The following is a 27,861-nucleotide window of genomic DNA, read 5'->3' as shown; positions in this document are numbered from 1 at the left end:
TATCATTTTTTAGAGCCTCACGTTTATCTCCAGCCACAGAACACCTGTTTTCCCCGATTTCTAAAATCTGCTTACCTCAAGTGTAGGGTGTAAGGCTGGCTAGACCCACCTTTCTTTCTGAAACTCTTACTCCCAGCTCTGTAATAATATAGTTATATATCTCTAAATCTTCTTCTTTGTTGGTCAAAATAAATTCAGAGGAAAAGTTCCCCTATTGTCTCCTGTCCCTCCTTAACAGAAATAAAACTATCAACAAGTTAACAATTTTAGTGATATCCCATTTTTATAGCAAAATAACTTCCAGTAAATATCAAAATAGCTGGACCTTTCCATCTCTATTATATTTTATCTCAGGACAAATTCTGCAACTGTTATCAGGAAAGTATCATCTCTAGCCTCTACCTTAACATGTAGTCTACCCCAACACAGATAGACTACATGCCCTGAAAAATAAAAATACATAAAATAAATCATTAGGGGACTTTCCTGGTGGTGCAGCAACTCCACACTCCCAATGCAGAGGGCCTGGGTTTGATCCCTGGTTAGGGAACTAGATTCCACATGCATGCCACAACAAAGATCCCACGTACCGCGACTATGACCCGGCACAGCCAAATAAATAAATAATAAAACAAACAAACAAGACTTAAAAAAAAAAAAAAGAGGATATATAAGAATCCGCCTGCCATTGCAGGGGACATGGGTTTGATCCCTGGTCCGGGAACATGTCACAAGCCGTGGAGCAACTAAGCCCATGCGCCACAACTACTGAGCCTGCACTCTAGAGCCCGTGCGCCACAACTACTGAGCCCGCGTGCCGCAACTACTGAAGCCCGCGTGCCTAGAGCCTGTGCTCCACAACAAGTGCACCACAACGAAGGGCAGCCCCCATTCACTGCAACTAGAGAAAGCCTGTGTGCAGCAATGAAGACCCAATGCAGCCATAAATAAGTAAAATAAATTTTAAAAAATCATTAGGTTAAAACTTCATGTCAAATTGGTATAAATACTTTGCTGAATACTGCATAAAAAATACGTATCTCTTCTTTTTTAATCAAAGACTATGCTAGAACCAGATCTTATATATGAAATACACAAGGATAAAAATGATCTTTAATTAAGAAGTACTTTTACACTGTTTTAGGAAAAGACATTAACTGTGGCTGAATGAGTTTTGTAGAATCCTTGCAGTCTTCACCTCTTAAACTTATGATGTAACATACTGTCCAGAAAACAGATAATATGCTTATTAGAATACATATGTATTCTGCCAAGATAAAATTAAGAACTTCTCTAACTCATTTAATAAAATGGAAATGAACTAAAAGTTAACAGTTATCCCCCACTTTCCAAAAGTTCACTTTACACCACTTTGCTTTTACAGAACACCTAAGTACCTTTTTTACTAATCGAAAGAAATACAGAGGCGATTTTTGCTTTCATGAAAAAAGTTGTTTCCTCACTTTATGCCATTTTGGCTTACAAAAGGCTTCATAGGAACACTGTAGTTTTGAATAGTGGGGGATACCTGTATATGACTCAAATTAGCAAAGTATACACACTTCCTAGTGCTTATTTTCTCTGGTTTAACTTCTGTCTTCTTATTGAGGTCTTTTAGTGAAGAACTGAGGTAGAGTTCTTTAGGAACTGAAGCCACAGCAGGCATGATGAATAATCTTTACTTCTCCACTTTCACAATGGATGGTGTACTTCATTAAAAGTAGTTCTTTTCTGAAACAAAATGAACACAAATAATCCCATTAGTTTTCCTCATTAACAATAAAACAAGTGAGCAGTTTAAAAAACAAACAAACAAACCTCCTAAACTGTGTCCTTTGCTAACAGAGTTAATTTTCAATTATCTTGAATATTTATTTTCGGAGTTCAATATACAGGGTATCAATAAACAATCTACTTTCCCCTCCAAATTTTCATTAACGAAATGAATTAGTTTGTATCATTTTGCATTAAGTATTAGGAATCTTTCCTGTCAAAGGAACAGAATAATAAAAGCTTTTATATTTTTCTTCTGTTAAATCTGCATTAACGTATAGTTTACAAACAGAAGGAAGTTTCATTTAAAAATATTTTTCTCACCAGTTTACAAAAGGAAACAAGTTGGGGGGAGGGATAGCCAGGGCACATTATATGAAGCTGGGGATGTATGAACATGTTTCTGGAAGAATACACCCAAATACTTTGGTTTACTTTGAAAAGGTCTTTGATGTTTCATGACATTCTTTGTTTTCTCTTCTGCTCTGGTAAATTCTGACTGGGAAGATTGAGGTAGTAAAAAAAAAAATGAAGAAGAAAGGCTAGGTATGTAACAATTAAGTTGTGTGTGTGTGTGTGTGTGTGTGTGTGTGTGTGTACCTATGTGTGTGTGTGTGTGTGTGTGTGTGTGTGTGTACCTATGCAGGGATGCATATAGATGGGGCAGATCAGCAGAGCACACTAAATGGGAATCTTGACAAGATCATAAGTGTCACCAAATGAAAACTTCAGGAACCCAAGTAAATTTATACAAGGTCTTCAGTTGTAAAGAACTAATTACAATTTGAATAAAGAGCTGCATTAATACATTTAAGAGATTACAACATTTTTTGATACAGCCACTATGGAAAACAGTATGGCGGTTCCTCAGAAAACTAAAAATAGAATTACCGTATGATCCAGCAATCCCACTCCTGGGAATATACCCGGTCAAAACTATAATACAAAAAGAAACATACACCCCTATGTTCATAGTAGCACTATTCACAAGAGCCAAAACATGGAAACAACCTAAATGTCCACTGACAGATGAATGGATAAAGATGTGGTAACATATATACAATGGAATACTCAGCCATAAAAAAGAACAAAGTGATGCCATTTGCAGCAACATGAATGCAACTACAGATTATCATACTAAGTGAACTAAGTCAGAAAGAGAAAGACAAATACCATATGATATCACTTATATGTGGAATCTAAAATATGGCACAAAGGAACCTATCAACAGAACAGAAACAGACTCACAGACATAGAGAACAGACTTGTGGTTGCCAAGGGGGAGTGGGGGAAAGAGAGGGATGGACTAGGAATGTGGGGCTGGTAGATGCAAACTATTATATTTTAAATGGATAACAACAAGGTCCTAATGTATAGCACAGGGAACTATATTCAATATCCTGTGATAAACCATAATGGAAAAGAATATAAAAAAAGAATGTATGTATACGTAAAACTGAGTCACTCTGCTGTACAGCAGAGACTGGCACAACACTGTAAATCATCTATACTTCCAATTTAAAGAAAAGAGAGATTACAACTTTTTTTCTGTCACTTATTTCCACTACCTTAATGCTCTTCATTCTATCAGTTCACTATTATTAGACGAATGGACATCAATGAACATTGAATCCTAAAATGCTGAGTAAGGTACAACTTTAGGGGCGAAAAGGCTTCTGTTCACCTATGTGAAACTCCAAAAGCACCCCAATTTGCTTTGATTCTTGTCACATTTTATATTAAACATTATTACTTTCTCATTTCTTGATTAGGTATATAATTCATCAACAATGCACCACCAAAACAGCTAAGAGCATCCATTACAGAATATGATAGGGATCCCCTGGATTTCCTCATACTTATACAAACAACAGTATTGAGTGTCTTACCTTGTAAAAAACCATTATGTTACATGTTAAAGACACGAAGGATACATAAGAAGTGGTCCCTGACCTTCCAGAATAAACAGTTTAACAAAAGAACATTCCCTACTCCCCCATGCTCACCACCTCCTCAACCCCTGCTTATCCCCCTAAAGCTGAGTGAAAAAGTTGACACGTGACACCATTTGCAAGAAGTTTTAAAACAAACTAAACTGAGCAATATATTGCTTAAGGATACAAATCAGATAAATTTATAAAGGTAGGAAATGGTAAATATAAAATTCTATTTCTGGAGAGGTAGAAGATACAATAAGGGAGGCACACACAAAGAGCTTCAGCGATATGTAAGGTTTTATTTCTCAAGTTGGGTGGTATGTTCACATATGCTCAGAGATGACTGTTTTATGTATTTATTGAAGTATAACTGATGTACAACATTATATGTTGCAGGTGTACAATATAGTGATTCACAGTTTTTAAAGGTTATATTCCATTTATAGTTATTACAAAATATTGGCTATATTCCCTGTTGTACAATATATCCTTGTAGCTTATTTTACATATAATAGTTTGTACAGATGATCATTTTATTATCAGGCTTTTATAACATAAAATAATATGTAATATACTTAATGTATTTCATCAAAAATTTTTAAAGAAAGCAATTATATAACAATGCAAATATGAATAAATTGTCTACAAATATGAAAAGAATACCCAGAGAGATGTAAAAGTTAGGAAGTTATGGTTGAAACAAGCAAACATAAAATATATATGTTTTTAAATACTCATTAAGAAAAAAACAGATTTGGAATAATTTAAGAGCCTAGTATATATAACCTCGTTGAGCACAGCTTCCATACAGTGGTGTGAGTGGAAGCAAGAGCACAAGCATTAAGGAATAAAGAAATGGAAGTAGACTGTAGATAACTTAAAAAAAAAATTGGCAATGAAAAAGAAAATGATGGGATAGAGTGGTGCTTCAGGAACATGATTTCTACTGAAACATAAGCAACAGTTGAGAAATAATACTTTTGACTAAGGGAAAGCACAGTAAGGCCAAGAAACTAACTTTTCAGGAAGGTGCTTAAGGAAACTTGAGTCCTTACTGATGCCACAACAGACACCATGGTGGCAGAGGGCAGGGGATGTTGGAGCTTGGACTATTAAGGAGGGCTAAAGGACAGTAAGATAATAGTAACAAGAGTTATTCCTGACTTTTCTGCCCCCACCTAGCTCAGCTAGGATCTTAAGCTTACTCAACCACAATAAGCCAACATATGCTCCCCTGATATAGGCTAGCTCTTGAAATGTACTTTCCAAAAAGACCAGTGATTTTTTACTGGCAACACTAAATGTACTAAGATAAGGATTAATGCCAGAGTTAGGCAGAGTGACCTCACACTAGTCTGACAGTATCTGTTTTTCCTACTCTATCCTTTACCTGCATCTTAAGTATTAGTGGTCTAACCACAGGACATATATTCAAAAAGTCAGGTAGAGTCTATTTTGTTGATTCATGACAATTAGGTTTCTTGGTTGGGAAAAGAAAGCTATTTATTTGAACCCTCTAAAATGAAGGTCTAGAATATGTCTCAGTCAAATCTTTTTCTCATCATTACCTTTAAAGCTTGGATCTTTAAAAGACAAAAGAATATAAAAACTATATATGCTACCTAGGCAACTTAAAATAATAAATCATTAGCTATTACAAAGTTAAATTCCATTCAAATATTCATAGGCATCCTACTGTACAGAAGACATTGTGCTCCCAGGAACTCAAAAATTAGATGTGATCCATTTCCTCACAAAGTTTAAAAAACTAATGTGAAAGAGAAAGTTGTAAGCAGTGTTAATACAACATGTATTATATCAAACTATAAAGCGTTACAAATAATGTACAATAAGAAAAATTAACAAGATCAAGTATGACTAGAGGGATCTTGTGAGGCATCATGGAAGAGATAGCATTTCTGTGAGTCTTGGTGAGAGAAGGCTTTTGATAGAGATGAGAAAGAGTTTGAGGAAAATGTCAAAAAAGTAAAGAACATCTTTAGGAACTAGCTAGTATACAGAATCAACAAGGATTTGCTAGGCAGTAAGGCCTGAAAAATAGTCTAGGAACAGATAAATGGAAGGCTGTGAATGTCACATTAAAGCATTTACTTTGTTTTCTAAAGGTAACAGAGAACCAGAGCAGGATTCTAAGAACAGAGTTATATGATCTAAACTAACAGTACAAGGTTAGGCTTTAAAAGACTGGAGATAAGGAAGACATTAGTTACCCATAATAATGATCCTAAGGAAAGATGATGAAGGTCAGAACTAGGGCAGTAGAGATGGAATGGAGGAGGCAGACAGATACTAGAGACACTGCAAAGGTAGAATGACAGGACTCCGATTGAGTGACAACCGATCAGACACACCAATGGAAACTACAGGGATAAGATTATGATACAACAAAGTTTTAATGAGGGTTTCCAGGAAAAAGATTGTGCTTTTTTAAAGTTACTTTTTCTGTCCTTATTTGATTTTTGAGAACAGCTGAAATAAAGAACTTGCTCTGATAATGTCATGAAAGGACCACAGTTGTTTCCATTTTCCTTCATTAAATTATACGTTATGCTGTCAAATAAGATGCCTGGTGTTAAAAATACTTCCAGCATTGCCTTAATTGCTATTTTAGCCTCTACAATCACATATACTTCTGCAGAAATCAAAGCACAAGGTAAAGGGTATTTTTCCCTAATCATATGAGAAAGCAAAGAATACATATCCAATTTAAATGTATGTAAACTTTAATGTATTAAATTTTTGATAAGTCATTCTGCTGCATTTTGCCATTAAAGAAATTTCAAGAGACTGGCATAAAATAACTTAAGGCCAGAATGACTGAATGGATTTACAATTTCCTTATTTTGGCTGCAACAGTAAAAACAAACCCACTGATACTTATACAGGAATGTTCAATAACTACAGAACTCAAATAATTTTAAAATCTATTTGTTTAGCTCTAGAACTAAATACAACATATAACCCACTAAAACTATGTTATACTTCAAAAAGGATTGTAAGTACAAAAAATAAAATAACTAAGTATATGTAAGAAAAAGTTCTCCTAAAAAAAAAATTTAAGATGTGTAAACCTGATAAAGATTTAAGAACAACAGCTTAATCAAACAGCAATGCTCCAAAAATGAAATACAGGCAGTGCTGAAAACGAGCTGACAATAGGGAGAAAATGGAAGGCATATATACCCCTCTCTCTCTCTGACATTTTTCTGATCCTTCCAAAGAAAGGAGTAGAGATTGGATGACCTGAACCACAGAGTGATGACTAAAAAGCAAAAAAGTAAAGATTGAAGTTTGTTGTCATTCAAACTGGTCCTGATATCTTAACTAGGACCTCACACCAGCCACTGCCAAGGTTGCTGGCAACACTGAAAGGAAAGCAGTTTGTCCTTGTTGGCCATCCATCATCTCATCTCACCCCATCTCTGGCCTTCAGATAGCAACAGTATTCACTACATCATCTGACTATCTTAAATTTCATATAATCCATTCTATACTCGTTCTAGTTAAAATGCCACAGACAAGTAAGTACTGATGAAATAATCTGCTTTAAAGCAATCCTAAAGTTAAGGCTCAACTCTTTTAAGAATTCATCACTGCTAAAAAAAACCTCTAGTATTTTCTGAGTATCTACTATGAGTCTAGTGACAATACCAGTGTTTTTTTAAAATCCCTTTAGAAGGTCACAATCACCATTAAAAAAACAAAAACTAAAAAAACCTGAAGAGAAAATATCAGAGCATGTCACACATAGTAAGGTTAAAACTGTTTCATGAAACTTTAGTTTTGGCTGTGTACCCGTGTATGCACATATAGAACACTGGGTATAAATGTGAAATGTCTATAGATTACAATTGAAAGTGTAAAACTCCTGCAGAGCAATGCTACTCAAGTGTGGTCCACAGACCAGTGCTGGTTGAGGAACTGTTGGTTACCAGCCTGTGATAAAATAAGCTTATAACAGAATGTAAACCTATTAAGCACACTGAATTTTTCATAGCAGCAAGACTTTCTTTACAAAGAAAGCAATGAACTGATTTATATTCTAGCACAAGCTGCAAGACTATAAGAGACTGGCTACTTTGAGTAACACTGCTCTAGGGAGATAGAGTATCACAGGGCTTCTGATCACAAATACCTTAGTTTATCAAGACCAAATTAATACTCATTAAATAATAAGCCAACAATTAATTCCTACACTGTACATTAATATGTGACTCCAGTCACTGGGAAGTCAAAAGGAGGGAAAAATTCACTGTAACTTGGGGCGAGGGGAGAGCTTCTTCCAGCCCAGAGTGTACTCTTTTGTGCTGATCCCTCGTCCTGCAAAAACCAACTTAAGTTCCACCTCTTCCATCCTTAATGGTCCCAGTTCTTGGAGTTTATTTCTTTTTTTAAAATATATAAATTTATTTATTTTATTTATTGGCTGCATTGGGTCTTCGTTGCTGCGCGCGGGCTTTCTCTAGTTGCGGCAAGCGGGGGCTACTCTTGGTTGCGGTGCGAGGGCTTCTTATTGCGGTGGCTACTCTTGTTGCGGAGCACGGGCTCTAGGCGTGCAGGCTTCAGTAGTTGTGGCTCGCGGGCTCTAGAACACAGGCTCAGTAGTTCTGGCGCACAGGCTTAGTTGCTCCACGGCATGTGGGATCTTCCCGGACCAGGGCTCAAACCCGTGTCCCCTGCGTTGGCAGGCAGGTTCTTAACCACTGCGCCACCAGGGAAGCCCTGGAGTTTATTTCTTGATCTAAATCCTATACTATCAATATTTGTTATCTATAGCATTCCTTTAGTACAGAATTTGGATCAAATGACAATTATGACTAGGTTTTAAGATACTCATACCTCATAAGCATGCAGTTTCATGATGCTGTGATAGAGACAGAAACCGGCCCTAAGGATAGGAGTTAGCTATGAATAGAGTGAGAAAGGAGGGCATGCCAGAAGAGGAAATCAACACGAACAAAGACACAAAATGAGAAATCAGTATGGGAAGGTAATAAGAAAAATAAAGAATGCTATAGGGATTATTAGGAAATAATCAAATAAGATCAAGGGATTATACTAACATGTCTTTGTAAGTCGTAACTCTAACATGCTAGATCTCTAACATCTACCTTAGTAGTCCTTATAGTCAACCCTTAATAACTGTTGCCTAACAATAATAAATTCTATTAGGTAAGGAAATGGAATTACATGATGGAGGACTTTTGAAGCCACCCAAAATTGTTTATATTTAATTCAGCAGGCAATAAGAAGCCAGATCTTGAAGGGAAAATGGTATCTCAGGGCAGGTCAAAGTGGGGATATGCAAGACAGATTTGAAGGAAACAGGAACAAGGGAATGATACTTTAGAAAAGAATAACTAGCAGGCCATGGCAAAAAAGAACACAGAAAGGTAGAAATGTGCTTTGACTGAAACAGTATTTTCTCTCTTGAGTATACACACACACACTTTCAACCCTGAGAAATGTGAAGAATGGTAGTGCTGTTAACAAAAATAAAAAGTTTAAAAAACTGATCAGTTTACAGCAGCATTTCTCAACTTGGGCACTACTCACATGCTGGACTGAATAATTCTTTGTTGTGGGGTTGCCCTACACATTGTAGGAAGTGTAGCAGCATCCCTGGCCTCTACCCACTAGATGCCAGTAGTATCCACCCTTCTCCAGTTGTGACAACCAAAACTGTTTCCAGACATTGCCAAATGTCCCCTGGTCGGGGGGGTCAAAATTACCCCCAAATAAGAACCACTGATTTACAAAAAAATTTGAACATGTTGAGTGTATGCAAAAGGAATAACATCTAAAGAAGGATGCCTTGATAGAGATGTAAATACGTAATCAGACATCAGGTTTACAGAAAGACCAGATATTAAATCAACTATTAAGGCGTTAATGTTACTTCGATAATCCTCAGTGTTTTGGGAGACAACAAAGTATTGACATTGAAATAATATGCTATCTAGGATATAGTTTAAATAATTCTATTCTCTTCACTGTTATGTATATTTTTAAACTTTTGTAATAGTTTTAAAAACATAAACATCATTTACACTAGTAACTAAAATCAGGAGAATGAATCACTAAGGAAATGAGATCTTGTTTCTCTACATCTGACAAGATACCTGAAGGGCTCAGAACTTGGGGGGTGGGGGTGGTTCCTAAAGGAGGAAACAAACACAGAATGAAGGAAAACCAGGGAAGTGCAATATCATGGAAACCAAAGAAAAAGAGAAGTCCAAAGTTACAAAGTTCTTACAATGCTAAAAAGAAAAACAGAGTAAAATAACTAGCCCTAGTTCTGAAGAGTGAATGTGGTAAACATTTAGAATACCTACATCTGTTCAAAGTGTAGCACTGGGGGCTGTAGGGGATACAAAGAATATACCTCCTAACAGAGTTTCTACCTCTTAGGATGAAAGATGAGTACACAGTGGTAATACAAAGCAAAGTACCATATTACAGGCACTAACGTACCATGCCCAAACATTTTGGTTTTATTAAGGACCATTCCCAGAAAAAACACGAGGATAACTGTTTTACACAATAGGTGTCTATCTACCTATATAACCTTGATCCATTTCTTATCTCCTCTTCCTCTTTATCTCTTTAATTTTTTTTTTTAGCAGATGCAAAATTGATGAGCTGGGAACCCAACTGTACTTAGTAAGTACCAAAAAAAGAGCTATGGTTCTCAACCCTAGCTGTATATTAGAATCACCTACAGAACTTTAAAAAAATATTGATGCCCAGGACCCATTCCTAAATGGTTCAATCAGAATCTCTGAGTGTGAGACTTGCACATAGGTATTTCTATAAAGCTCCTCAGGTGAATTCTAGCGTGCAATCAAGACAGGGAACCATAGGCATAAAGAATGGATATAAGCATGTTACTAGAAGCAATAAAACACTATGAAGATGACAGTTAATTTTCAGCTGAAATCAACATTTTTTTAAGGTAGAATTTTATTTTTTTAAATTTATTTATTTATTTTTAACATCTTTATTGGATTATAATTGCCTTGCAATGCTAGCTAGTGCTAGTTTCTGCTGTATAACAAAGTGAATCAGTTATATGTATACATATATCCCCATATCCCCTCCCTCTTGCCCCTCCCTCTCACCCTCCCTATCCCACTCCTCTAGGTGGTCACAAAGCACTGAGCTGATCTCCCAGTGCTATGCAGCTGCTTCCCACTAGTTATCTATTTTACATGAAATCAACATCTTAAGTTATATAACGCTCAACCTACCAAAATTAAGAGAAATCATTTAAATTTTTAATATTTTGTAATTAAGAAATTAAAAACCCCAGGATTCCTACACCCACAGCTTTTCAATTTGTTTTGAAATTGGTATTATAATGCATAATAATTTCATTTTACTACATTACAAAGACATCAGGTCAAATGTTATATGATATTACACGTAGAATCTAAAATGATACAAATGAACTTATTTACAAAACAGAAATAGACTCACAGACACAGAAAACAAATTTATGGTTACCAAAAGGAAAGGGGGTACGGAGGGATAAATTTGGAATCTGGGGTTAACAGATACACCCTACTACATATAAAATGGATAAACAATGAGGACAACAAGGACCTATGGTATAGCACAGGGAACTATATTCTACATCTTGTAATATCCTATAATGCCAAAGAATCTGAAAAAGTATATATATATATATATATATATGACTGAATCACTTTACTGTACTCCTGAAACATTGTAAATCAACTATACTTCAATTTAAAAAACAAGAAAGACATGCAGGTTCACATCACTGTTGGTACATTTCAGAGAATTTAGTATTATGAAAGACTAAACTGTAATGTGTTAGAAGAGGCAACGTTTAGCTATCTCAACACTAACTTTATTCACTGTACATGAGTACTGTGTTACTTGAATTAGTATGGTTATAAATGTTATTACAAATAAGTTTAACATAACAGTTCATCATTTACTAATAAATTTTATATTATAAAAGTATTATAAAAGTCTTAGTCTCATTTTCCACTTATTATCATACAACTCTGGGCAAATTCCTTAAATCCTCCACCACAACCACTGCCACTGCTCAGTTTATTATCATCTGCAAAATGGGAATAATTCATCTTCTTCTATAGAGTTTTCAAAGGTGTCAATGAAAAAATATATACAAAAAGTGCTCCGAAAATTATAACATGCCATGAAATGGCTAAAGAAATCAGAAGCGTAACTTATTCTGCATTTACTATTATATCCAAACATCAGTCAACAAAATTATGGTAGGCTAAAGATGGCCACAAGTTCTTTGGCATTCTCCTCTTCAAAAAGTCTATCATTTGGTTGGGGGAGGGCTCTGACTGCCCTAACCAATACAGAATGTTGGAAGTAACGCTGTGCCAACTTCTGGGTCCAGGCTTTTAAAAGACTTTAAGAGAAAGCTTCCACTTCCTGACCCTTCAAACACTTGTCTTGGAACTCAGCCTCCATGCTACGATCTGTCCAAGACACATGAAGAGGCTATGTTGTAGGCACTCCAGTTGAACTCCCAGCCAACATCAATTGCCATCCATGGGACTGAGCCGTCTCGGGTGTCCTGCCCAGCTGAGCTTTCAGATGACTCCAACCCTAGCTGGATATCTGACTACAAATACATGAAACCCTCACCGAGAACCAACGAGCTGAGTCCAGTCAGCCCACAGAAACATGAGATAATGAATTGTAGTTTTAAGCCACTTTGTTTTAGAGTGATCTGTTATATAGCAATAGGCAACTGGGACAATGACCAAGATTAAAACAAAAAAGACTCAATAATATCTAATTTTATAAACACTTCATATTTAATAGACACTTTTTTCCCTTTCATCTCTACAAAATAAGTACATTTTTATGTAGAAAATGTTCATAATAAAATATAATGCTAGACATTTTATGGGAAAAAAATCTGATGTACTGACTCTCTTACTTTACAAAAGCCATTTTGGTTCTTTCCCATTATGTTCATGCTAATAAACAAATGACCATAATGACTGACAAAGTTCAAGTAAATATATTAAAAATTAAATTCTAGAAAGACATCTTTAAAATATTTTTGTTTTTCTCACGCATTGTTTTCTCAAAAACAATGCATACCTATGTGCAACTAATATAAATTTATATCATTAATGACAAGTTGTTGTTATTATAGAGTCCTTACCATCTAATTTAAAAGATGCACCTAATGTGTCACAAGAAAAGGAATACACATTTCAACATGTTAAAGACATAGCACAACCTATGGAACCTTTCAGACAGACTGGTCCAGTACTCTGGAATCACGAGAAACTATCTAAATCCATCATGAAAGACATTCAACAATGAATCTTAAACAGAATCTGCTGAAATGCAAAATCTGCTTACATAGCAAAGCCGCAGAGCAAGGCTAGAAGAGGAACACTTCCCCAACAAAAATCACCTGACATTTTTCATGGCTGCAGTAGAAAGTACATAGGATGCTTGCTGACGTAGAGAGAGTAAAATCCTTAGTTCGGCATCCCCTACAGCTGAAACCCTCAGGGCTCTTAACAAATATTAAATTCCTTAGACTCTGCAACACCTCTGTCTTCAGGTAAATATTTTGTTAGTGATTAGGGACTTGCTCCAAGGTCACAAAATGAACTGGAGGCAAGAAATAAACCGAGAAGTGTGGTCTGCAGCTTTAAGTACAAATTCAGGGTTCTGATAATTTCCGAGGTGAAATTAACTTGTCCCACAACTCTAGGAGAAAGGCCACGTTTTAGGAAAGACAAGCTTTTATTTGGGGAAGTCACAGTTTTAACTCTGATGCGCTCGCAGGTTCTTTAAACTCATACCTGGACTTCACTACAAGCAAGTTTGACTGGATCAGAGGAGGGATTGGAAAACACTCTGAGAGGTTGTATTAAGGTCTGGGAATGTAGGTCGACGGGCAGAAAATCTGAAAACGGAGGCAAGAGGAAAGAGGTCAAAGTCGGTCTGAGTGTCCAAGAAGGTGGAAGAATGGTCAAGGCCACCTTCTAAGACCGGAAAAACCGGAGCCCACACGGAATTCGCTGGGCAACCCTAGGTGGGTAGCGGGAAAGACTCGCGGTAGGTCCCTTCCTCCAAAAGCCGATTCTATGTTCGGGGTGGTCCCACCCCCTCCGAGGACACGGCTTGTCTCCCGGGTGACCAGCAGCTGGTGGAAGGAAAGGGGTTCACTGAGGACGGATTCCCGACGAACAAAGGCCAGGACCCAGTCCCGCACTCACCTTGGCGCCGGGCGCGCTAATGCCGGCCTCCTCGCCAAAGGCCCATCTCCCACCAACCCGAAGAAAAATCTCTATCCCGACGGAAGTCAGCTCAGCTCATCCCTCTTTCCCAATTTGCACTGCGTTGCGACGCGTCGCGTCTCTGACGTCACGCAGGGGCGGGGCTGCGCGGCGCGCGCGCGCGTGCCCTTGACTATTTGCTATTTCCCAGCCTCATCCTAGCCTGTGAGGGCTGCGCGGGAGGGCGAAGGAGGGCCGAGGAGGACGTTTTGGATGGACGGTCTGGGTAGTGTCCAGGCTACACTGAGCTGGGGCGAGCTTGTCCGCCTGTCCCCTGCACCCTGCATTTCTCGGGCTTAGTTCTGTCACCCTGGTGTTACTCGCATCCTGGGTCTTGCTGTGAAGGAAGCAGGGCTGCTCTTAACGCCTTAGCTAAGCCTCTTCCTCTTCAGGTTGGAGATTTAAAGGCAGACTAGAAAACGGATTTGAATCTCAAATTCTGATTAAAAGTTTAACGTTCTCCGAAGCCACGCCTCTGGTAAGAGAAGAATAGACACAGTTCTAAAGCACATTATATATACACATACACAGTTAAAAGCCCAATCTTACAGAAACAAAACGAGAGGTCTGAACTTTCTCGCGAGGTGATTCTTTGTAGGTGATTGAATGCTCCGATTATCTGTAAACATAAAGTTGCTTGGATGGAGTTGTGGGCCATGGTCACTAAGTCCCCAGGGACAGTCCAAGTGTCTCAGGGATGGAAAAGCTGGAAGGCGAGGTCTAGCAAATGCGTTAAGTGAAAGTGTGTGTCACATAGGTGTTCAGTAAACGTGTAATGAATAAATGAAAGGACCTAACCCAATAGTGTTTCACATACAGTGGTCTTTCCATTAATGGTAATTTCCTTTCCATCACAATGAAATACCTGCAAAAATACGGTAGCTCTTTATACCTATGCTATACACTATTTTCCCAAAGGATTTAAGACATATAATATGAAATATACTATACTACCTGAGACTACTAACTAGGAAGCCTTAGCAAATTTTTCATAACTAAGGGGAAAAATTGCATCCATCTTTCGAGGGTGGATCTTAAGAAAGTAAATTGGTTATTGGTTGTTTGCTTTTTTTTGTTTGTTTTTGGTCTGCTGAGCATCTTGATGAATTTGAGTATGCAAAGAAAAATCCAGAGTTTAGTTTGGGAGTAGGAACCAAACAAAGACAGAGGAAGAAAAGTTCTCTGAAGACAATCTTGGAGAGGGAGGATCCTAGGAATGTGAGGTGATAAAGAAAGATCGAAGCCCATAAGAATGAATCAACCAGTGAAAAGTCTCCTATGGTGGGATGGCAGAAAGGTTTTAATAAATAGGACTCTTTAACATTCACCTAAAGTTATTTTTGTTGCTCTGATGTAATTGCCCCAATCCCAATCCCATCCTCCCAGTAAGTGGAATTCCCCAACTTCCCTAAAGCATCAGTCAGGTTTGCTAAAACATAAGTCATTTGCGTGCATTTTTTGAAAACTAAGAAGTTCCCACATGTGGGTCGACAGGTGTGGGAGAGAAACCAGGCACAAGATGACAAGATGATTCCAAAACTGAACTGAGTTAGTGAAAGCAGGAAAAAACAAAACATTCCTGGGAAATTCACAGAAATCTGGGGACAGGCTCTGGACTTTTCAAAATTAGTGGAATGAGAGTTCTTAAGGAGCAGGGTTACCTAGATGAAACTATGCTTATTGAATGGAATTATAAACCCTAACACTTGTTCAAATTTGTACTGTAACAAACCAGGTGGCAGTATCTATGGTACCCAGGCCATCCAGCATAAGCAGTAGTCCAAAATGTATTGAACCTGATTCATCCTCCTTCCATTCAACAAGTATATGATGAATATGTATACTATGCCAGGGATTATTTTGGACTTGGGTTATAAAGTCCTTCCTCAACAGAGAGCTGACTTACATTCAGATGAGCGAGAAATATGATAAGCAAATACATACACACATGAGTTTGAACAACATGAGTTTGAACTGCCCAGGTCCACTTAAATGTGAATTTTTTTCGATAGTAAATACTACAGTACTACACAATCTGACATTGATTGAATCTGTGGTTGCGGAACTGAACTGGCGGATCTGGAGGAACCTGGGAAATGGATGGCCGACTCTAAGTTATACTGGAATCTTCAACTCTGCAGAGGCTTGGTGCCCCTGGTCCCTGTGTTGTTCAAAGATCAACTGTATACTATGTTAGGTGTTGTTAAGTGCTAAAAAGAAAAATAAAACAGGGTAAACGGCCAGCAAAGACAGTGGTATTTTTGGTGAAATAGGGAAGAGCTCTCTGACGAAGTGACATTTCCATAGAGCATTTAGTGAAAAGAGGGAGAGAGCCATGGATACCTGTGGGGGAAAAGCATCCAGGCAATGGGAGCAGCACAGGTGAAGGCAGTGAGGGAGGAAAAGGAGAGTGTGCTGGAGGGACAGCAAGGAGGACAGTATAGCTAGCATAAGGTGAATAAGTGGCATTGTGATAGAAGATGATCTCAAAGGGGTGGGGAGAGAATAGAGCACAGATTATATAGGCCTTGTAAGCCAATAAAACATGTTTATCCCAAAATAACACAAGAAGTGAATCACAAGTTAATATTTTATGAGAAAATTTAGCTTTCATATATATAATAAAATTTATAACATTATGTACAAATGTTCATCCCAATTATCTTTTAGCCAAAGCACAAGTGTCTTGTGGGTTTTTTTTATTAATCACTTATTCTTTTCTATTCATCTGGGTTTTATTTCCTAAAATCATAATGATCATCGCATTGGGCCAGTTGCATGGCCCATCAAACATTTTATCTCTAGGGAATGCATCACCAGAGAAGGGGTGGTAAGTCTTGGCTATTCTCCTGGATATCAACTTCAGAGTTTAGGCAGTCACCACTCTTTGCACTTCACTAAGACTCTACCAGATTGGTTTATCTTAAGTTGTAAAAAATTTGCTATATCACCACTTAAGGTGATTTGAGTTTTTTTTTTTTTAATGTGAAGTTATACTTCTATCTTTTTTTAAAAAAATTTATTTGGCTGCATCGGGTCTTAGTTGTGGCATGCGGGATCTTCCATTGCAGCGCGTGGGCCCTTAGTTATGGCACTCAAGCTCTCAAGAGTGCGGGCTCAGTAGTTGCAGTGCGTGGGCTTAGTTGCCCTGCAGCATGTGGGATGTTAGTCCCCTGACCAGGGATTGAACCTGCGTCCCTTGCATTGGAAGGCAGATTCTTATGCACTGGACCACAGGGAAGTCCCTATACTTCTATCTAATTGGCCTAAACTTAATAAAGTTTTAGAGATATATCCTCATTCTATGATTTCAGGGTTTAATGAACAACTATACTTACTTTTTTCAACCCTTAATGATTTTACAGATTTAGGTCTTCTTTCCTTTCTCCCTTTGATTTTCTATCTAAACTGAAAAGTTTTAATCTGGTTATTATGTTCTTCAGTGGTTCCCCATTGTAATGTTGTCTTCTGGATCTTCCTGCTTCCATTAGATTTTCCTTGCAGAAAGATATTTCCTTGTAATACTCAGAATACAATATTACAAATGGTGATGCACATGGTTTTATCCCAAAAAGATAAAGTTTTCAGTTTGTTGATCCTATCACAGAATTTTCACCTACTTGACTGAGGTCATCAAAGAGTTACTTAAACTTCTTAAGAATTGTCTGCAGTTTTGTCATGCTAACTCTAACTGGCAGAAAGAGAATCCCATTCAATAACCATAGGAACTGTTGAGCTATCAGTGTATTGAATTGAGATCATAGAATCAACACACATGCTTAAGCCTTTTCTACATATTTACAAAAAAAAACTTATTAAGCTTTCGATATAACGACATTTTAATGAAGCACCTAATTTAAAGAAGATACTTTTTAAGTCAAAATTCCAAAAAAGTCTTTCTGTAATTTATTCCCATTTATACAACTCTTAACTATCTAAAGTGATGTAATGTCTATGGGAACAGGAGTACGATTTTTGATGTGGTATTTACGTCTTCCAAATTATAGGTAAATATATTAAATAATACATGCCCAGTGGTTCAAACTTCAGTATTATCAAGCAATATGTGGCTTGAATAAACACAACAACAATGCAGATCCAAAACAAAAATTTACAGACTCTGGGCTAGCCCAATGCTTGGGATGCCCCAGCTGCTAGCCAACACATGGAGAGTTGTGCCTGGGCGTGGCACAACTGGAATGCACTTTGGGAAATGTTCTGGATGAGGGATCCCAACCCCCTGCCTCATCACATACTTCTAGAGGAGTGGAGAGGGAGCAGGGATCACCCAGCCAATTTGGAAAACTAAGCTTTTCTATTGAGGTTACAATTTTATCGGTTTAAAAAACAAGGTTTTTGAGACCAATCGCCTGTGAAGTTTTCCTTATCAATTCTAGTTTCTGCCTGAGCCTTTAGAGCCACCCTGCTGAGCTAGCTTGTTGCTAGGCTGCAGAAAGAGAATGAGAGCACCCAGGTTATCCAGCAGACAGACTAGTGTATCTTTACTCAAGTGTGCATAAGAACCAACCTCTGGTTTACATTTAGTAGAAAAGGAAAAGGAACAACAAATTTGCGTTTAAAAATATCTGTGGTGATACTGATGCTGGCGGTCATGAATTCCCCCTGAAGAAATGACAAAACATCTGAATTTACTTTTGTAATAGCTGTCTGTGAGAAATCGTATGGAAGATTTTTGAGATTTTAACTAGAGGATGAGATTCTTTGTACATTACTGGGGAGTATATAAATAATCTTGTCTCTGCAATATTTTAAAATTCTAAATCCATCAGTATGTCATCCTATAATCTGCTAAGTGCAGAGGTACAATGCACAAGCCTTTTTTTTTTTTTTTTTGCGGTATGCAGGCCTCCCACTGCTGTGGCCTCTCCTGCTGCAGAGCACAGGTTCTGGACGCGCAGGCCCAGCGGCCATGGCTCACGGACCCAGCCGCTCCACGGTATGCGGGATCCTCCCAGACTGGGGCACGAACCCGTGTCCCCTGCATCAGCAGGCGGACTCTCAACCACTGCGCCACCAGGGAAGCCCTGCCCAAGCCATTTTTAATGGTCCTTTTTGTGGCTGAGATGTGTAAAAATAGGGTGCCATTCTGGTTGATGTTTCTTCCATGTCAGTTATTCTGCTAGAGTTTTATTACAAAGGTGTGAGTATATTGCATATATAGATATGTAGAAAGAGTAAGAACATGCATCCTCTCAGTGGGTCATATTAGTCTGTGAACTGGGTAAATATCTCAGTGATTATGCAGTACCTCTATAGAGAGGTGAGCATATTTCAGAATGTAATAGAGTGAGTGTCTCTGCCTGTCTTTGTATAGTATATTCACAGGTAAAAATGGGATGACTGGATGAGCCTATTTACCAGTCTGTGTCTAGGAGTGTGATGATTTGGGATAAGGGAAAAATGCATAAGTAGGTTTTTTTCCCCACTGCTTCATGATTGGACTGTATGGAAAAGATCAAATGATTTATACTTTTATGGATTTAAAAGTATAATTAAAGGATTATAATTAATGCCTGGTACATAATTGGCCCTCAATGAATATGCTACCTGACTGTAAAGGTGGCTGGCACCTAAGAGGAAAGATTGAGGAATGGTTTAATACCCTTTAATAGACTCCATCAGCAACCACCCCCCTTTGTTCTTTAATGGGATCAGTTAACATTTTTATCAGTATTTTGGTAAAGTGACATGTAAAAGCAACTTTAAGCCTGTCCTTCCAACAGTTCCAGTGCTCCCTCCTGTACACAAACTGTGGAACCGCCAATGGCTCTCTGACTCACTGACATGTGTTGCCTTTGAAATAATCTTGCTTTCTTTCTGCAATTTGTTTTCCACAATTAATTTAGTTCTTCTATCTAGTAGTAGCAAGACAGACAGACAAGGTCATTTTTAATCCCTCCTCTGACTTATCATGGTATTTGAAATGCTACCATTAAAGATTCATTTCTTCATATGAAAATGGAGCATCTCTGAAAAAACCTTCCTTCCTAGTGTTAAACTAGTTTCCCATATCATTCTCTTTCTATTAAAGAGAGAATTAAACAGAGGACAGGTAAATTTTGATAGGATTTGGAAAGTGAAGATAAGTGAAGATAAGAAGATGGGAGTATTGTGAGAACCAAGGTTTCATAGAAGGCTTTGGGCAGCTGAGAGGCAGCACAAAGAGATTTGAACATATGAACTCCTCCCTACCAAAGGAGAACACATGGGTGCACAATGGAAGTTACATGGGCTAAAGCTCCCCACTTTTTTTGTTTATAAACAATTTATTCAGTTTATTGTACTTAAGTTCACAGCTAAATGCATAGAAACAAGCAAGGTATTCCTGGGTTAATACAGGATCCAGTGGGGTTACACGGCACTGAGGGTCAAGTCCAAGGAGAGAGCACTAAGGTTTCAGAGTCAGACCAGGCCAGAGACCCTGAGCCAAGGGTGGGTGAATGTCCCGCTACTGACAGTTGCTTTCTTCTAACATCTGGGCATACTGCAAGGCATGTCTTCAACACTACATCATTTCATTGATTTCAGGGGAACAGATATTAAAGAAATGGAATGCATGTCCTCGTGCATCTCAGCTGTTGTTGCTTTGTAAGTCACATACTAGCATGTGAGCAACAATTTTATAATATTCCAGTAACAGTGGGCCACAGAGTGATAAAACCTGTATGTTTCTCCCTCAGTGCTTCCTTGCCTGTTTTTATTCCTACCTGAATTCCCACCCTCAAGTCATCTGCCTTGATGTTCAATGTCTCACATATATAACAGAGTTTTCTCAGGTGACAACAGCTATTTCCAAAGCAGCATCTTGTGCAGAAAAGTTTATGACATCAATAAAGTGTCTCTGGGACTTCCCTGGTGGCACCGTGGTTAAGAATCCGCCAGCCAATGCGGGGGACACGGGTTCGAGCCCTGGTCTGGGAAGATTCCACATGCTGCGGAGCAACTAAGTCTGTGCGCCACCACTACTGAGCCTGCTCTCTAGAGCCAGTGAGCCACAACTACTGAGCCTGTGTGCCACAACTACTGAAGCCCATGCGCCTAGAGCCTGTGCTCCGTAACAAGAGAAGCCACTGCAATGAGAAGACCCCGCACCGCAACGAAGGGTAGCCCCTGCTCGATGCAACTAGACAGAAGCCTGCGCACAGCAATGAAGACCCAATTCAGCCAAAAATAAATTAATTAATTAATTAAAAAAAAAAAAGAAAGTGTCTGTAGTTAGCTATCCTCTGGGAAAAGAGTCATCCACCGCTGGCTAATGCCTAATTGAACGTATAATTTAGAAGGCAGATTTAGGAAGTGGAATATGGTTAAAAATAGGAAACAATCTCCAAAAAGCTATGTCTATGAGGGCCAGATAACAATGAATTCACGAATGGTCTCACTTGAACACTACAAAATTGTTGCTTACACAATTATTAGAAACATTAGACTCCACAGCTGATAACATGCAAACTGTAGGTTAAAAATCTTTGTCTATAGGATGAGATGGTCGGAGTCTAGCTCAAACCTTCTCTAACCCCCATGAAAAATGCTGAGTTGGAAGGGAAGTCACACCACCTACAGCATTTCAAAGGCAAGAAAAAGACCTGTTAGGATATAGAAGGTGCACACACAATATTACACTTTTAATTTTAAAGGGCATCTTGAGTTCTATTTATCACTTTTCTAAGTTTATATGTCAGGAACCTGACTTAAGGACATTTTACTTTTTGGCAAAATAGAAACTTTGTTTATAGCCTGGTTCTATAAAAATGTTTAAAAGGAGTTATTTCTAATTAAAATAATATTTTTCACAAGTGATACATAACAATAACAAGAAAGTAAACATCTTCATAACTAACCTAAGAGTAGAATCTCTCTTCTTTTCTTATAGTCAAGCCACATGGCTTGCAGGATCTTTGTTCCTGGTCATTGAACCCACGCCTTCAGCTGTGAAAGCGCGGAGTCCTAACCACTGGACTGCCACGGAATTCCCAGAACCTCTTTACTAGCATCTCATTTTAAATACAGCAAAAGAGTCAGTAGAGCTTATGAACAGAAGTGGGTTCTCTTACAGGGAATCAGAAAAATAGTGAAATAAGGCAGAGCCTGTTTTTGTCACAGATCTCTTAGGCAGTAATGTTCTTTCTGGAAGGCACAAGTGGGCAATCTTTTTTTTTCTTTTTTTAAAAAATAAATAAATTTATTTATTTATTTTTGGCTGTTGGGTCTTTCTTGCTGCGTGCAGGCTTTCTCTAGTTGCAGTGAGAGGGGGGTTACTCTTCATTGCGGTGCACGGGCTTCTCATTGCAGTGGCTTCTCTTGTTGCGGAGCATGGGCTCTAGGTACGGAAGCTTCACTAGTTGTGGCACGTGGGCTCAGTGGTTGTGGCTTGCAGGCTCTAGAGCGCAGGCTCAGTAGTTGCGGCACACGGGCTTAGTTGCTCCGCGGCATGTGGGAATTTCCCAGACCAGGGCTCGAACCTGCGTCCCCTGCATTGGCAGGCGGATTCTTAACCACTGTGCCACCAGGGAAGCCCCACAAATTGGCAGTCTTATTACCCAAAGGTTTAAAAAGTGGTTCTGAAGATAATGTCATATGAATAGGTAAACTATGAACTTCTCCAGGCCACAGCCCTCTTATTTATAAAGTGGAGACATTAATGCACTACCTGACTGAAGCTAAAAATATTTTGAAGTCCATTCCAACTCTAGGTTTTATTATTCTCCAACACTCATAGAGCCATGTCTTCCTCTGAGAGTTGTTATCTATCACCACCCATCTCTCTTTTAGTCCTAGGCTACTAGTGTTCTATATCCCATCCCCTCATGCCTCCTCAGGAACTCTGCTTTGTCAATTACCCTTTTTTTCTTATAACTTCTATCTCTGTCTCTCTCTTATTGCCCTTTCCTCTCTGAACATGAACATGTTCTTCTATCTTAAACACATACCTCCCCCCAACTTTTTCCATCTCATATCCTCCTTTACCATCACTCTCTTACCCTTTTTCCTTTCACATGCAAGATTCCTTCACGTTCTTAATAGAATGCTTAAATTCAGGGTCTCTCTTTCCTCACCTCTCTCTCAGGAGTAACTCTTCTTGCTGAGGTCACCAGGGATTTCCTAAATGCAAGATCCAGTGAAGACATTTCAGTCCTTATCTCCCTTGGCCTTTCTCTAGCATCCATTCTAACTCTCTCCTCCCTTGATTTCTGTGACTTTATGCTCTCTTGGTACCTCTCCAACTTCGTGGATAGCTCCTTCTCAGTCACCTTCAAAGATATCACTTTCTTCATCCACCCCCTCCCTAAGATGTTGATGTCTCCCATGGTCCACCCTCAGTGCTCTCCCCATCTCACACTGTTACTCTCTGCAGGAAATTTCATTCATTCATAATTTCAACTACTCCTTGGCTCTAAGTTATTCAGCCCAATACTCCTTCCAGATCTCCAGATACATAAATAAATATATAAACAGCTCACTAGTCACCTATGACTGTATGTTTCCCCATTGTGACATTTAATTTTATTTGTTAACTTGGCTAGATTACAGGTGTTTTTGTAGATGTGATTAACATTTTTTAAACCACTTTATTGAGGTATGAATGGCATACAAAACAGCACGTATTTAATGTATACAACTTGATGAATTTGGAGATAAGTATATGCCTGTGAAACTAGCACCACAATCTATGCTATAAACATACCTTACCTCTAAGATGTTCTCCTTGCCTTCTTTATGATTATTAACTTTTTGCTAGTGTATGATACGGACAATTATAAGATCTACCCTCTGAGTCAAATTTTAGGTATACAACACAATATTGTTAACTACAGGCTCTATGCTGTATAATAGATCTCTAGGACTTATTCATCTTATGTAACTGAAACCTTATATCCTTTGATCAAAGGAGTACATGGTACCCTTGTGCCTTCTTGCTTCCTCCCCTAACCAGCCCCTGGCAATCACCATGAGTTTGACTATTTTAGATTCTTCATATAAGTGGTGTCATGGTTTGTCCAGATGTGACTAACATTTACACAATCAGTTGACTTAAAGTAAAGCAGATTACAATCCATAATATGGGTGGGCCTCATCCTCATCCAATCAGCTGAAGGCCTTAGATGCAAAAGACTGAGGTTTCCCAAAGAAACTAAAAGGAATTCTGCCTCTAGATTGCAACATAGAAATTCTGCCTGAGTTTCCAGCCTTCAAACTCAAAACTGCAACACCAACTCACCTGAATCTCTAGCCTGCCAGCTTGTCCTATGAATTTTGGACCTGCTAGCCTCCACAAATACATGATCCAATTCCTTAAAATCCTTTCTTCCTTCCCCCTCCCTCCCACCTTTCTTTCTTTCTTCCTTCCCCCCTCCCTCCCTCTCTCTCTCTCTCTTTCTCTATCTCCTATTGGTTCTATTTCTCTGGAGAACAGTGACTAATACACCCATCATCTATACATCATGTCTGAATCCCTTAGCACACCCACTTGAATCTTCATGATCTGACTGTCTTCAACTTATTCAGCCTCACCTGCCATTTTTATACATCCATCTTCTCCTCCTTTCATACTGACTCTTTGGTCATTCCCAGAGCTTGCCACACTTCTATACCTCTGTACCTTTGCATTCTGTTCATCTAGAAAACTTTTCACCCTTCAGAACACAGCTCAATCTTCACCTAGGCTGTGAAGGAGGCAGGCAGAACAAGCAACTATGTTCCTATTGCACCTTGTACATAATAGTTCCTTTAAGCACTGGTCACGTTATTTATGGAATAATTCCTTATAAATCTTTTTTTCCCTTCTTTTAAAAATCTTGTTTGAATTTCTAGCATCTAGTGTAGGGTCTGGAACATGGTAGGCGACTGGTGATCAAAAAATATTTGATTAATTGATAAGTAAAACTTCTCTACTTAAGATATTAAATGGCTGCCCATCACTTTCAAGATAAAGCCCCCTCAGTGCAGCAGCAAAGAGGCTTTGTTTGTTTGTTTTGGCCACACCTGTGGCATCCTAACCACTGGGCCACCAGGGAACTCCTCCCTCTCCAATCTTATTCCGCATCAGGTCTCCACAGCACTTGAATTTCTAGTCATGCTGTACTAGCTGCAGTTCTCTCAATAAGCTTAGCTTTCTTGCATGTACTTCTGTACCCTTTGTTCACCTGGAATATTCTCCCTCCCCTGAAACCATTTGGCAATTCCCACTGTCCTTTTAATCTTCATATCAAGTTTTCTCTCTCCTCTGGACACTACTCTCACCCCCTCCTTGCTTTTGCCTCTGAGTTCCCTTAGCATCGCATACTTATCCTACTTAGTGTGATTGTCTGCTTCTTAGTCTACCAACTGCAGCCTATAAATCACAGTCTACTCCTCCTCCTATTCTGCAGCTCCTTCCTCTCACCAGGCACTTTCTGCTTTCATGCTGCCACCCTGTCATTCCCAGCTGACCCAGCCTACCTTCCTACTCTCCACCCCCAAGGCCATTCCTCTTCATGGACCTTTTGGAATCCATACTTCCCATCAAAATGAATCTTGCTATCTCAGTCTATCAGCCAGATGATCTGATGGTCTTTGCAAAATATAATGGATGATCTTCTGAAAATCTTCAAAAACATTGCCTTTGAACCCAGACCGTTCTGTTAATAATGTCTATGTCTTACCCCAAGGTGCACATTCCCCTTATTGGGACACAGAAGTGCTCTAGATTGTCTACAGAAGTTTCATAACATTTACTAAAAATGTCTTTAAATTTCATGTGTCTCTGCCAATTCTTTCTTGTTACATAATAGTATATTGTACACTCAATGCTTCTTCTTATGCCTTTTTCTTAGGCTTTCCAGGAAATATTTTTCCTACACAAATGGTATCAAACTGAAGAAACTAAATCTTCGGCCAATTGTAACAGAAAACCTCCAACCAAAGAAGATTGAAATCAACTGGAGTGTGCAACTTGACATGCATAAACTGAGAATCCTTTTTCACTTTTCTTTCCTTCTTTTTTTCCTCTTTCCTCCCTTCTTTCTTCCTCCCATTTACTCAGCAAGTATAATTCGAGGTCTAGAGCAAAGATTTCCTGGATGAAATGGCAGAGCAGCATAAGGTAATATTTAAGAGAGGATAGGCTCTGGAACCAGATGGCTGTTTTTGAATCCGGGCTCTGCCAGTTAATAATTATGTGACCTTGGCCAAGTTATTTCACTGCTCTGCAACCTCAGTTATGTCATTTGTAAAATGGAGATGATAACACACCTCACAGGGTGGCTCTGGGGATTAAATTATTTAGTACCTAAGAAGTGCTCCCTCTAAATATTAGCCAACTATTAACTGTTGCTAATTCTAGATGGCTAATGGGAATTAATTAGAAGTGCAGCTGGGAGTGGGGAAAAAGAGCTTTCTAGATAGAGGAAACATTATATTTAAAGTCCCGAGGCAGGAAGGAGGTGCAGGGTGTTTGGGAGAACTGATAGGAACTGAGAGTGGCTAGAGTGGGCAGGGACCAGATCATCTGGGGCCTTGTAGACCATACATAGGATTTAGGATTTTGTTTTTATCCTAAAAGCCATGAAAAACCTCTCAAGGGTTTTTAAACAAAGGGATGGCATGATCCGATCTGCTTTTTTACAGATAACTCCTGCTATTGTGGGAGAGAATAGTTTGAAGTAGGTGAGAGGAAATGTGGGGAGATCGGGGGAGGGGAAAAACATGATGATGCCGAGGACTCTAACTTGAGCCACTGGGTGGATGATAGAGCCATTCATTAAGATGGGGAACACTAGAAGAGGATCAGGTTTAGGGAGAAAAGGGAAGGACTCACTGTTGAACAGGTGTTAGCTTGTAATAACACTTAACAGAGTATAATCTGTAAAAATACTGAATCACTGTACTGTACACCTGAAACTAATATAATATTATAAAACAACTATACTTAAAAAAATAAAAATAAAAAATTTTAATTTAGTCAGCCACGGTCCCCCATCTCCCCCCGGCCATGAACATGTGGATTTGAAGTGGCTAGGAGACCTCCAAATGGAGTTAGATATTTAGAGAAATTGGATACATGGGTCCAGAGCTTAGAGATAAAATTTGACTTGATCTCTCTTGAATTCACAGAGTCAAGGTGAAAAAGGAAATTCTCATTCAAGTTAAAGTAGACAACTTCAGTTAAGGATGGAATAGTGATCAGCAAATAAGTACATTTGGTAAGAGAGAAAAAACTTTCCTATGACTTTTGATTGAAGCACAAGGGACAACTAGACAGCTTAAAAGACCAAATTTCAAGCAAGCATTTCAGAAAGTGACAATTTAGCTTTTGATAATTGTCAAGTAAACAGCTCATCAAGTTAAGAATTATTTTATTTACTCAAAGAAAGGGGAAAAAAGGACAGAGAGTTTCTGTGTCTAGTTTTGAATACTTTTCTGCTACAGGTCAGAACTATCAACCAAGATCTATGAACCTTTTTCAAATTTAAAACTCCCACAGGCTTAGATTTTAAGTGGATATGTGAGGTAAGTATAGTGCTTTCTGGAGTCTAAAAGCTCACTATTAATCTTGCTGAAACATTCCAGGTTAAATTAGCAGAGACTTGTATTTGCTGCATAGCTTTAAAGTTAATCTTTTAGAGACTCTTCAGGTGTTAGATTAAGTCTTTCAGAGATTTTGAGACCAAAGCTCCAATTATGACAAGATACGGGTTCATATTTTAACAAAGAGCAGGTTATATAAAGTATTATGTCCATAAGCATGTCAAAAAAGATATTTTTACTATAGGAAATATCACATGAAAAAAAAGAACAGTATAATGAATACCCAG

The 27,861-nt window shown here is 38.5% G+C and overlaps 1 protein-coding gene across 4 annotated transcripts in view; it reads right to left on the bottom strand.

The window, feature by feature from the left end:
• USP8 (ubiquitin specific peptidase 8) overlaps window positions 1-14,097 on the bottom strand; it is a 61,751-nt gene extending 47,654 nt beyond the window's left edge. For 2 of the 4 annotated variants that reach the window (XM_060149664.1, XM_060149693.1), the window contains exons 1-3: window positions 13,988-14,097; window positions 13,571-13,674; window positions 1,563-1,731 (exon numbers count right to left, since the gene is read on the bottom strand). In XM_060149664.1, the coding sequence (XP_060005647.1) occupies window positions 1,563-1,666 (104 nt within the window). In that variant the 5' untranslated portion in view covers window positions 1,667-1,731; window positions 13,571-13,674; window positions 13,988-14,097. Of the gene's footprint in view, window positions 1-1,562; window positions 1,732-13,570; window positions 13,915-13,987 lie in introns of all 4 variants that reach the window. The other 2 variants (XM_060149674.1, XM_060149683.1) reach the window with 2 other exon arrangements.
• Window positions 14,098-27,861: the final 13,764 nt, after the last annotated feature.

This window comes from Lagenorhynchus albirostris, chromosome 1 (assembly GCF_949774975.1).
Source record: "Lagenorhynchus albirostris chromosome 1, mLagAlb1.1, whole genome shotgun sequence".
NCBI lineage: Eukaryota > Metazoa > Chordata > Mammalia > Artiodactyla > Delphinidae > Lagenorhynchus > Lagenorhynchus albirostris.
Note: the sequence above shows the minus strand (reverse complement) of the source record. Positions and strands in the feature narration are given on the sequence as shown.